This window comes from Pseudorasbora parva, chromosome 23 (assembly GCF_024679245.1).
Source record: "Pseudorasbora parva isolate DD20220531a chromosome 23, ASM2467924v1, whole genome shotgun sequence".
NCBI classification, from domain to species: domain Eukaryota; kingdom Metazoa; phylum Chordata; class Actinopteri; order Cypriniformes; family Gobionidae; genus Pseudorasbora; species Pseudorasbora parva.
Genome location: NC_090194.1, coordinates 26,196,739 through 26,209,722, shown reverse-complemented (window position 1 = coordinate 26,209,722; position 12,984 = coordinate 26,196,739). Strand labels below are relative to the sequence as shown.

The following is a 12,984-nucleotide window of genomic DNA, read 5'->3' as shown; positions in this document are numbered from 1 at the left end:
TCCAACACCTGGTCGTCCAATGGTTAGACGGAGGCCTGGAGAGGCCTACAAGCCACAGTGTCTCGCAACCACTGTGAAATCTGCCCACAATCAGTATCTGTCCTCTGTTTTTTCTTAACTTTGCACCATAAAGAATGCTAATATAGTAATTAAACGGGAACAAAAATAAGAAACGTTTATAATCCCCTGCGAAAATGGCTGAATTGGGAGTGAAGATTTGGGAAAAGTTTAATAACGGAAGAAGAATAAAATTCTTTAATTTCGGCACAAATCTAAATGTTTCCATGGTTTGATGTAACATTTAATTGCTAACCTATTATTTATTTTGTTATTTTTGTCTTTTTATTTTATGCTTCACTTGTGTCATAATGTTCATGTAAAACAGCATTCACATACCAAAAATATTTTTGGTGTACTACCGCTGGTGCTACTTGGCCGGTGGAGTGGTTGTCAAGTCCAAACGACACAGCCCTAGTATTGACTGAACATAGATTGAATTAGGTCTGAATGTTTTACTAGTTTTCATTGTTATTCTGTGTGTTTTGGCTTCTAGTGGAAATCAGAGATGAGAAGTCACAAGACAATTTATCCACATCTGAAAATAAGGAACACATCATGGAGAAAGAAAATGCAAAGCAAGAAGATCCGGAGGCCACAGATGCTTTGTCGGAAAAGGGCTTGAAGGTGAAGGAAGAGTTGCAGAAACATTCGGAGACGTCTAATGGCACTGGTGTTGTTGCTGGAACTATCAAAGAAGAGCCACAGGATGAGGAGGAGAAAGTCAAGGACTTGTCAACACCTTCACAGACTGCAGAACAGATGGAGGATGTGAAGAGAAAAACTTTAGAGGAGACTCAGAGAACTTTGAAAAATGACCATCAAGCTAAAATCCCTCTTAAAAAGCGAGAGATGAAACTAACCGAAGACTTCGACAGCAACAGTGCAGGAATACGAAATACACCTGTCACTCTGGTGAAAGAATCACGGACATGTTTCGATGACAACAGATTGAGTGCAGAAAAGATCAACGGCCATGTGCCTCACCTTAAACCCTCTGAGAGTGAAACGCAAAAAGGTTCAGAGAGTTTTCAAAAAGAAACGACAGAGAAAGATTCAGACAATCTCCCGTGTGTCGCAGATGAGTCCAGTGAGATAAAAAAGGATACCAAGGATGACCAGACAGAAGATAAGATGGACACGAATGAAACCAGATTGTGTGCTGAAGAGCAGATGGAAGTGGAGAAGCCTGGGAAATCTTGTGCAGCCACCGCAGAGGAGAATAAAGCAAAATCTGAAACTCCCCAACGTCATGAAAAGCTCTCAACAGTAAGTGAGTTGTCAGAAAAGACACCTGGTTCTAAAGAAATAACTGAAACTAAAAAATCTCCCACTAGTGATAATATGGAAACTACAGAAGCAAATACATCAACACTGCCTGAAGAGTCGACAAAAGATCTCTCAAAAGAAGAATCAATTAAAGATCTCACAAACAAAGAATCAATGACAGCTCTCTCAGGAAAGAAAGTAAGGAAGGATCTCTCAAAAGAAGAATCAATGAAAGATCTTTTAAAAAAGGAAGCAATGAAGGATCTCTCAAAAGAAGAATCAGTGAAAGATCTCTCAGAAAAGGAAGCTAGGAAGGACCTCTCAAAAGAAGCAAAGAAAGATAACTTAAAAGAAGCAATAAAAGGTATATCAAAACAACAAGCAGTGAAAGATCTCCCAAACAAAGAATCATCAAAGGATCTCGCAAGAGGAGAGTCAATGGAAAATCTCCCAAAAGATCTGCCGAAAGAACAGTCAATAAAAGATCTCTCAAAAGAAAAGACAGTAGAAAATCTCCCAAATGAAGAATCAAAAAAATATCTCGTAGAAGAAGAGTCACCGAAAGTTATCACAGAAGAAATTCAGAAATCTCCCAAAGACTCGGACAACTCCAAAAAAGGCCTGGAAAAACAAGATCCAACTGCTTCCACGGCGATGGAACCTGAACCATTCCAGTCATCTAAAATGGAGGAGTCCTCTTCCGGTGAAGTAATCAAACAGCATTCTGGAACAGAAAAGCCACATAACACTGACAAAACAAAAACTCATCACAGCTCTGCAGACACCACTACAGAAAAAACGTCTGCTTCCCCTGTCTCAAAACCTGAAGCAGACAAACTCTCACTCAATGAAGAAAGGCAATCCATTGCCTCTAAACCTTCTAAAGATACAGTTAGGCCTCATGACAAAGCCCAAGAACAGTCTGCCTCCAAGTCTGCATCAAAGGATCTTGAAAAATCATCTGTTTCTGATTCAACGAAGAAACCAAATACACCAAAAACCACAGAGAAAGTAGATGATGAGGAAAAATGTGACCCAGCTGAAACGGATAAAAATGAGAATTCTGAAACGACAAAAGAAGATGGAAAGGGTGAAGCTGCTAAAAGCTCTGAAGACTATACAGTGAAAAAATTGGTTAAAGTTAAACCTACGGAACAACCCAATGAATCCAACAGTTCTGAGAAATCTCCTTCTGGAAGAGAACAAGAAAATGAACCAGATTCAGTGGAAGGGAACAAAGAGAAGCAAATGGAAGTTGATTCCGAGATCACTAAAACTGGTGAAGTACAGTCAACTGTTGCGAAGGTATGTAAGACTACAAGAGCAAGAAAGAACGAATCTGATGTTCCTGTGGATCGAAGCACCAACTCGAGCAAGAAATCTGAGCAAGACACAACTTCTGAACAATGTGAGGCTTCCGGTGATGTTCATGAAAAGAGCGACGGAGCTGTGAAAAGCAGTAAAAGACCAGGACGGCCTTCAAAGAAGTCTCAGGAGAGTCAGGATGAGGATAAAACGGGAGAAGAACAAGAAGAAAAGACCAACTTGCAACAGGAAGGAATTCGTCTGAAGATCAAAATCCCAGCTCACAGAAGGAAGGCTGAACTCCAGAAAGAAGAGGTCAAGGGAGATTCAGAGTCTGAGACGACCGAAGGCAGATGCTTGAGGAGATCTCCGAGAATCTGCAGGCCCACTGCTAAAGCTGTGGAGATCCAGGATAGGAGGGTGGAACGGAAGCAGGTGACTCCAGTGTCGGAGAAAGAAAATGATGACGACGAAGAAAAAGAGGATGAGGAATCCGTACAGAGGAAACCGAAGAAAGCTGAGCCTGATGGGCAAACAAAACCAAAGGTACGTGTCAAAAAATACAAATATATGTATGTGTGTATATATGTGTAGAGTTACAGTGGTCTCCACAAATATTGGAACCCTTTGTAAATAAGAACTATACTGACTGTGTTTGTCTTAGTCTTTCTTTCAAAATATTTATATAAATATATTTAACATCTAACATTTAAAGACAAATATTTGAAAGAATAAAAAACAAAAACTAATTCATATTTGCAGGTGTTAATTTAATATCTGCTAGTATTTGAGTTATTGGAGTTTATGAAACCAGGTGTATCCTAACAAGTTGTCCAGGCCCTTAGGAAAATTAAAGGTCCTCCACCATAATTCACCTTCCTATGGTACTTTTATGGATTTTGAATTTTGGAGACTTTATTTTTATTTTTTTGCCTGTTTATTTAGGTAAAATGAATTTTAATATCTGCAATTTATTGTTTATTGGCAATAACATGACAGTAGTACTTGTAAATAAAATAATACATATTTTATGTATTTTTATTAAGTTGTGTTAAAAAGTTTGGGGTCTGTAAGATTGTTTTTGCATTTTTGTGAAATTGTGAAATATCCTGTGATGGCAAAGCATCATTAATCTCCAGTCTTCAGTGTCACATGATCCTTCAGAAGTCATTCTAATATGCTGATTTGATGTCCCAGAAACATTTCTTCTTATCAATGCTGAAAACATTAAAAAAATGTAAAACTGCTCTATATTTTTGTGGAAACTTTGATGCATTCATTGATGTACAGAAACTTTAAAAGAACAGCATTTATTAGAAATAAAAATCCTTGATTATACTTTTACTTTTGCTCAATGGTTTTTGTTGCATGAAAGTGTTAATTTCTTTCTAAAAAATCATGCTGACCCCAAACTTTTGAATGATAATGATAAAGTCATTTACACTCTATTTACAGTCATTTACAATCATTCGACAGGTTGGGAGACGTCGAAAGCGACAACCATGGTCTCGCATGAGACGTAAAAAGAAATGTTCTGAAGACGAAGATGAGGAGGAGGAGGAGAGCGAAAGTGAGGAAGAGGAAACGGAGGAGGATGACAGTGATGAAGACTACAAGGTGGAGAAGACCCAGAAGAGGAGAAGAAACCGAAACCGAGAGCGGAACAGCTCGGACTCCTCTACCTCTTCATCAGAAGATGTACCCAATGATGACCCCTGCAAACACTGTGGCCTTCCCAATCATCCCGAGCTGGTGCGTCAGTCTTCTGCAAAACATGACCTTCAACTCAGTCAAAAGTACTGCAAAAGTGCAACCTCTCGTTTCTATTCCCCTAGATACTCCTGTGTGATTCCTGTGACAGTGGCTACCACACTGCCTGTCTGCGGCCTCCGCTCATGATCATTCCAGATGGGGAATGGTTCTGTCCCCCATGCCAGCATGTGAGTCCATTCAGATTTCATGAGTTTCTTTACAGAAATAACAGTCCTGGCTATTCAGATGCTGATGCTCTTTATTTCTCTTGCAGAAACAACTTTGCGACAGGCTCGAAGAGCAGTTGCTGAATTTGGATGCCGCCCTCAAAAAGAAAGAACGCGCAGAACGAAGGTGAATAAAGAGATATTTAGACCAGCTCAAGTAAATTAGTTTAAAGCAGTTGCAGAAAAGTTTCTGAATTAATCCACACTAATAGTATGCACTATTTTGCTGCGGCACAATGTCTACCTGTAGATGTTAAGTCACTGAGAAATTATTTTCAGGCCTGAAACAGTCATTTTTGTTTTTTTCCTTACAGAAAAGAGCGACTGGTGTATGTAGGCATCAGCTTGGAGAACATCATCACACCTTCTGTAAGTGCCTGTAACAGTGGTGTAAATTATTTGAATAAATGTTATTAGTTTCTGTACTCAAATATATTTTTGGCTGCTTTGCAGTTATACTTGATATCAAAGATATTAACAACTTTAACTCTCTACTCGACTACATTTTTGAAAAAGTAAATGGAGTCTTTACTCTAATACATTTGTGATGGGTATTACAATTACTCATTCAATTTTTGCCTGGCACCTAACTTTTTCTGCAGCAGTTTATTTCTGCTACAAAAGAAGTGATATCTGCATCTACAGGGCATTAAAGGTACTATATATTGTGTGTTTTGCCCTTACTCACTCAACAAGGCTACTTTGCGTGAATGCGAGTGCATTAGCAGGTAGTTGTAATTGCAGGTTTCATGAGCCCCTTTCACACTGCACGTCGGACCCGCAATATTCCCGGAACATTGCGGGGTCGCCTTCTGTGTGAAAGCAACCACGTCCCGGGATTGATTACCGAATTCGACCCGGGTCGGGGACCTAGTAATATTGCGGCATTCGACCCGGGACGAGCGCTGTGTGAACAAAAGCCGAAACTAATGCCGCAACGTGTACGTAGTTATCGTGCGACTCCTAGAGCTTGTTTTTTCAATAATACAACCCTGCAGTGCCAGAAGAGCTAGTCGGTGTTTTAAACGCAGAGAGTGTTCGTATACAAAAGAAACTAAAATTAAACAAGCAGAAATGTGCACAAACTGGACACAAGTCGAGACCACGGAGCTCCTTACTATCCGCGCTGAAGCGGAGATCGCTCGCCATTATACGTCACATCAGGATGTCACGTGTCAACTCGACCCGGGACCGTTGCGGGTTGTGTGTGAAAAGTGCACATATTACGGTATTTCGCTGGCAGTGTGAATGGACCAAATCTAGCGACCCAGGAACAAATGCCGGGTCGCATTATCCGTGTATTTGCCGGAATCGCAGTGTGAAAGGGGCTATACATGAGGACATGACTGAAGCAGTTGTTGAGGCTGAAACCAGCATGTCCAGTGCAAATTGTTGCCTTTGACTATTACATTTTACTTAACATTATATTATTTATCCATTATATAGAAAATACCTTTTTGAAGGATATTGATTTACTTGTGCTCTTTTTGAGCACTTGAGCTTAACTGAGACTTTAGAGTTTGTAGACATTTAAGAGGCTGTCAACCTTGCAATTTTGATGGGTTAGGTTTTATTTTGATTTTAGGAAATACATGTTGCTCTCCTCACAAATTAGTGGTTTCTTGTTTTACAATAGCATGTCTCTCTGGTCTTGAGGACTAGTGCATCTCTGAGCCTGCATTCAGAACCAGTAAAATTCTTAAAGGGATAGTTCACCCAAAGAGGAAAATTAGCCCATGATTTACTCACCCTCAAGCCATCTTGGGTCTATATGACATTCTTCTTTCAGACTAATTCAATCGGAGTTATTTAAAAAAACGTCCTGGTTCTTCCAAGCTTTATAATGGCTGTTTCTGTTTTAAAAGCCCATAAAAGTGCATCTATCCATCATAAAAGTAATCCATACGGCTCTGGGGGATTAATAAAGGCATTCTGAAGCGAAGCAATGCATTTGTGTAAGAAAAATCTCCATATTTCAAACTTTACAAACTAAAAGAGTCTGACATTCCAGCGTATGGCGCAAGACTCCGGTAAGAATATGCTAGTTCTCGGGAAAACCAAGTTTTGTTTTGCTCTGTCCTCTGCGCTTCTGTCGCGTATGACAGTTAGCGGAAGTTAGAAGCTACAATTTGTAAAGTTTTGACTATATTTTTCTTAAACAAACACTTTGCTTCACATCAGAAGGCCTTTATTAACCCCCGGAGATGTGTGGAGCAGTTACATGATGAATAGATGCACTTTTATGGACTTCAAAACAGAAACAGCCATTATAAAGCTTGGATTACCCAGGACATTTTTTGAATATGACTCTGATTGTATTCGTCTGAAAGAAAAAATATCCTTTACACTTTTAATTTTGGGGGGAACTATCCCTTTAAGTATTGTTAAAATCTTTTACTTAAGTCATATGGAATTGGTGTCTTATAACATGTTATAGAGTAATTTTGCTGTAAGGTATTTGTACTTCAACTCAAGTATGGTTTTTGGGTACTCTCTGGCCTGCATTGTTTGTTGAAATTTGTGAATACTTAATATGGATATATATATATTTTTAAATCTTTATATTCTAGAAGAACCATATTGACCAAGTTAATGAAATAATAATTTTAAATCCCAAAACTGGATCCGACTTTTACACCAGATCATGTGGCACGAACAAAAAGAAATCTAATCTGCTGTTTCTGGAGGGTGTTTTTCCTTTTAAGCTTTTTTTTCATGCATAATCCTCCTTTACACTTCGTTTACAAGTTTGGGGTTGGGTTGGAATAAAACAATTTTTTTATTTTATTTTTTTTAAAGTAATCTCTTACAACGTGTCTACACCAGACGTGAGCGGAGTAATGTGACGAAAGACATTAAACCCATTATAATCAGTGATGTTGTCTATGTGGCACTATAAGACACAACAAATCCCTGACAGTAAACTGATGCCTTGTTCTATTTATGACGTACTGACATGAAGGACAAATGCTTTGCAACAGACTTTTCTTCTAGCTGTTTTGGTGCGACGCTGGACTTAGTAAACCCAGCCTGATTTGATTTCGCACTGCAACTCTGGAAACCCGTACATTAATTTCTCCTGCTTCTGTTACACTTTTGCTGGAATAATCACAGACTTGCTTATCCACCTGGCATGCTATTGGTAGCTTTAACACGATGACGGATAGAGCAGCGAGGGGTCGTTGCCCATTGATCACGCCTCTTGTGGTCTGATTAGTTGAAGGACTATCCAATTACTTACATAGTCATTTGAATTATGCTCGTTTATCACACCTCTTGTGCAGTAGAAAATACAGAGTAGACTCCCCAGACCAATGTTCAATCTTAAATTGAGCTTGGTCTGGTGATAGCCAGACAAGTGTGACGTGCCAACATTTGTGTCCAGTTTAGACATTCACCAAGATTTTCACCAAGAATGCATTTATTTAATTAAAAACTGTAATATTGGGAAATATTATTATAATTTTAAATAACTATTTTACGTTTGTTGTTCATTTTAAATTGTAATTTATGTGATTGTGATAAGAAACCAGAATCAAGAAGTGTTTTAAGGAAACTTGTTTTAGGACTTTTTGATGAATAGAAAGTTAAAAAGAACACCATTTATTTGAGTCGTCATAAATGTCTATAAAAAGTTTGATCAGTTTTAAATGTCATACTTTGATAAGTTTTAAATGTGTCATACTTCACAAAAAAAAAAAAAAAAAACTTCCTGACCCATACGTTTGAATGGACCACATCTGTTGTAAAAGTAAAAAAAGAAAAAAAAAGTTTTTTTTTTTTAAGGTGGAAGTGGAAGAAGAAAAGGAAGAGAAGGTGGTGAATGAAAAGGAGATTAAGAAGAGCAAAAGTTGGGGACGTAGATCAACACGGGCAAAGAAATACATAAGCTACAGGTATGCCAATCTGTCTGCTAGTTACATAATTATATGATTTGTACTTTTTCATTATCTTATGCTGTTTTTACATGATCTTTATTCATTGTTTATTGCAAATTTTGTCAGATTTGATGAGTTTGATGAAGCCATTGAAGAAGCAATCGAGGAAGACATCAAAGAGGCAGAAGGGGGAGGTAGGGGAGCATTTTCTTCAAGCGCTTCTGCTGCAGCTGTCATTACATCTCGCAGTTTAGACTGATCAAATGTGTCTTCACACAGGAGCAGGCCGGGGGAAGGACATGGCGAACATCACTGGCCACAGAGGGAAGGACATATCCACCATTCTACAGGAGGAAGGGAAAGAGAATGGCCGACCACGGAGACCCAGTGCAGCTCAGAAGAAGAAGAGGCGGCGTCTCAACGATCTGGACAGCGACAGCACTGTGGACGAGGAAGAGAGCGAAGACGAGTTCCGTCTTAGCGACAGGTTAACAACATTTAATTTTAAAGTATCACGGGACCTTGTGACGAAATGACACTCACTCTGCTCTGATTGGTCAGCAGTTCGGAAGAGGAGGAGTTTGTGGCATCTGATAACGAGGCAGAGAGTGAAGCAGAAGCCCCGTCCTTGGATGACAGTGACTTCGGGAGCGACGCGGGCCGCCCGCGGATAAAATCTTCAAACAGAAAGGCAGCAAGCCGGTGTCGAAACAGAAGACAGCCGCCACGCAGGAGACGCAGACCCAAAGGATACTCTGACGAAGAGGAGCTAGAAACTGATGATGATGAGGAAGAGGAAGAGATGGGTGAGGCATTTATTTTCTTAGTATTGACTGCATTGGTCAAGCTCAGGAAAAATGGTTAAATAAACATAAGAAATTAATAAGTTTGTCAATATCTACAAGCCAACATAGGAGTAATTGTTTCATTGAGGTATTCTGCCAACTTGTATTTATATTGTTGAAATGTTTTTTATTATTATTTAATGTGTATTTCTTATGCTTATTTAATTGCTAGAAAAAGACCTAGACCCGCTGAGGTAGACAAAAAAAACTTTTTGTTGAAAAAGATTTAAAAAATGTGAGTTTTAAGCCATAATTTATACCAAACATGTGGTTTACTCTCTGTTCACTGATATATTTCTCTGTTTGTTTGACTTCCCATTGTGTGTGGTTGTTTGCATGCAGTGACAGAAGGCTCTAGTGAATTCAGTGACAGCGATCTGGACGTCCGCTTTCGACGGTCCTATCGGAGCCGTAAGCAAGAGGTGAATTACTGTGAAAGTTCAGATTCTGATGGCTCACAGGCCAGCACCAACAAAGACAAAAAGAAGAAACGCAGACGTCTTTCCAGCTCGGACAGCGAAGGTCAGTGTCATTTACCTCTATATATTACTGTAGTCATTGTGATCTTGTATAATATTGCTAGAATTTTTAGTGGTTGAGTGATATACCGATATACCTTGGTGACTAATATGTGCTTAATATTGTTTGAACAACATCTTTATTTGGCAAGGATGCATTAAATTGTTTAAAAGTGTCTAAAGACATTTTTGTTTGAATTTTCTTTCAATCAAAGAATCGTAAATATATCACAGTATCCAAAACATTTTTTTTTTTTCAAAATTGATACATTTATTATTTAAAAATGATTTGAGAAATTGAATGATTATCATGTGGAATCATGTGACACTTAAGACTGCAGTAATGTTGCTGAAAATTGCAATCACAGGAATAAATTATATTTTAAAATACTTCACATATATATATATATATATATGTATACTGTATTTATACAGTATATATGCATGTGTATATGTATGTATGTGTGTATATATATACACACACACACACACACACACACACACACACACACACACACACACACACACACACACACACACACACACACACACACATATACAGTCAAAAGTAATATTGTAAAATATTATTAAAATGTATAATAACTGTTTCTATTTGAATATATTTTAAGATGTCATTTATTCCTGTGATGTAAAGCTTAATTTTGAGCATCACTACTCCAGTATTCAGTGTCACATGATCCTTCATTTATTATTATTATCAGTATTGAAAGTGATTTTTTTTTAAGGATTCTTTGATGAATAGAGAGTTCAAAAGAACAATATTTATCTGAAAAAGAAAACTTTTGAAACACTGTACTATAATATGTAATATGTACAATTTCAGGTCTGTAATATGTTTGTTTTTTTTGTGTTTTGGGAAAGAACTTATAGAACTGCATATGGTTGTTCAATATAGCAAGGATGCATTAAATTGATCAGTGACATTATAGATATTTATAATGTTGCAAAAGCTTTATATTTCAGATAAATGCTGTTCTTTTGAACTTTCTATTTTCAACATTGATAACAATAATAATAAATTCTTGAGCAATTTCTTGAGCAGTAAATCGGCATATTAGAATGATTTCTTAAGGATCATGTGATAAAAGCCTGGAGTAATGAATCACATAAATAAATTGCTTTTTAAAATATATTCAAATAGAAAAAAAAGTTATTTTAAATTGTAAAAATATTTTACAATAATACTGTTTTGGCTGTATTTTGAATCAAATCAATGCAGGCTTGATGAGCAGAAGTATATATATGTATATACAAGTATATATTATTATATGTTCAGTACATATAAAATAATATAAAAAATGTAACTAATTGGCCTGGGGTCTCATTTATAAAGCCCGTCATGTTTGTTTTTTACAGATCACAACCTTTGCGTGGGAACTGGCGTACGTACGTTTCCAGCCCTGTTTTGTGCATACGCACACCAGTTCCCACGCAAAGGCTGTGATCTGTCAAAAACAAACTTGACGGGAGAATGTGTGCACCTTTAAGCAAACTTTGAGCAGTGCGTATGCACATTCTGGAGATAAAGGGAATTGGAGGATTACGCCAATGGCAGAATAAGGAGAGGACGAGTTTTCATTCAGGGACATTATCAGCAAAACTGCATGAATTTTATTTGATTTGAAGTGTTTAAAATGAACTAAATAATTTTAATTAGCCTAAAATAACACTTGCATGCAAATGATATGCAGATAAGGTCATGCATAGTAAAACTAGGTGTTGTAAGCTCCATATATGGTGATTTCGAGGAGGAGACTGTGGAGAAGCACGCACGCACAATCTGCTGCTGGCTGTGATTTATAAAGGGATTTTTGCGCAGCTTCTGACGTACGCATGGTTTAATAAATCATAATTGTTTTGTACGTACGTACACTTTTAGGATAAAATCTACGCAAAGTTTTATAAATGAGACCCCTGCTCTATATATTTAAACTATAACCAAAAATGCAAATCAGTTCAGACTGATTTGAGGCGTACTGTTGTCATAATCTAACCGTCTCCTCCATGTGTTAATTTGCTCCTCCAGCTAGTTTCCAGTCAGCTGAATCTGATGAAGAAGACAGGAAGCCCAAGAAGATAAGGGCGGACTCGTCCGAGGAAGAATCCAGGAAACGGCGCAGGCGGTTGTCCCTTAAACGCCGGAGGGAATCAGAGGATGACGATGAAGACGACGACGATTCAGACGAATCCGAGGAAGAGGAACGGCCTGTCCGGAAGCGTGTAAACCGCATCGACTCTGACGACAGTGAAACTGAAGAAGAAGAAGAGGAGGAAGAGGAGAAGGAGGTGAAGAAGAGCCCGTCGGAGAAAGAGACAGAGGAGACCGTTGTCAAAGGGCCCAGTCCACTAGAATACAACTTGGTGGAGCTTCCTCCCACTAACGGACAAAGCCCAATAAAGGCTATAGAGGGCCTCATGCCACAACCCGGGGTGGGGGCAATGCCTAAAAATGGCAACGCCCCATTGACGGTATCCATAGCGCCGAATGGCCTGGAGATTCCTGCGCAGGACGAAGATGAAGACGACCTTTTGGGCGTCACAGACCTCGTAGACTATGTCTGCAACAGTGAACAGTTATAACTTGGTATTCTTTTTTTTCTTGCCTTTTTTTTGTACATTTTCTCCTTTTTTTTTTCCTGACCGGAACAGATCAGGGACAGCTCGGCCTCGGTGGCACATTAATAAATAGCTGTAAATATTTTACCAAGCAGACGTATCAAGGGAAGGAAAACGCAACCCTTCCGAGAGATTCCCCGAGATATTCCTTCTAAAGTATTGTTTTTGTTCTGTAAGAGTTGATAGCTCTCACACAAACCCTCTCTGGAAACAACCTCTAAAACCTCTTTTTACACTAACCACACAGCCATGCTCACGCTCACACGTCTGACGTAGAGACATTTGTCCAGTTTACGTGCGTTTTGATCTCCACTGCTGTCAGTTGCACATTTCAGAGAGAACCGGAAGTGGGTGGAGTCAGTGCAAAGGGGGAGGGGCCAGAGACAAACCTCATTTCAGTGAAATTCCACACGTCGCTAAATCTCTTTAGCGTTCGGTTCCACTCAGAGGCCATTTTTAAACATTCATCTTTTATAATCTAATTGGAGTGGAAGTT

General features: G+C 38.6%; 1 protein-coding gene across 3 annotated transcripts in view; it reads left to right on the top strand.

Annotated features, from left to right (window-relative positions):
* rsf1b.1 (remodeling and spacing factor 1b, tandem duplicate 1) overlaps nucleotides 1–12,508 on the top strand; it is a 42,588-nt gene extending 30,080 nt beyond the window's left edge. For 2 of the 3 annotated variants that reach the window (XM_067433130.1, XM_067433131.1), the window contains exons 6-16: nucleotides 554–3,177; nucleotides 4,087–4,383; nucleotides 4,467–4,571; nucleotides 4,658–4,737; nucleotides 4,925–4,979; nucleotides 8,397–8,506; nucleotides 8,615–8,682; nucleotides 8,768–8,975; nucleotides 9,053–9,294; nucleotides 9,676–9,855; nucleotides 11,899–12,508. In XM_067433130.1, the coding sequence (XP_067289231.1) occupies nucleotides 554–3,177; nucleotides 4,087–4,383; nucleotides 4,467–4,571; nucleotides 4,658–4,737; nucleotides 4,925–4,979; nucleotides 8,397–8,506; nucleotides 8,615–8,682; nucleotides 8,768–8,975; nucleotides 9,053–9,294; nucleotides 9,676–9,855; nucleotides 11,899–12,452 (4,523 nt within the window). In that variant the 3' untranslated portion in view covers nucleotides 12,453–12,508. The remainder of the gene's footprint in view (nucleotides 1–553; nucleotides 3,178–4,086; nucleotides 4,384–4,466; nucleotides 4,572–4,657; nucleotides 4,738–4,924; nucleotides 4,980–8,396; nucleotides 8,507–8,614; nucleotides 8,683–8,767; nucleotides 8,976–9,052; nucleotides 9,295–9,675; nucleotides 9,856–11,898) is intronic. The other variant, XM_067433129.1, reaches the window with a different exon arrangement.
* The last annotated feature ends 476 nt before the right edge of the window (nucleotides 12,509–12,984 follow it).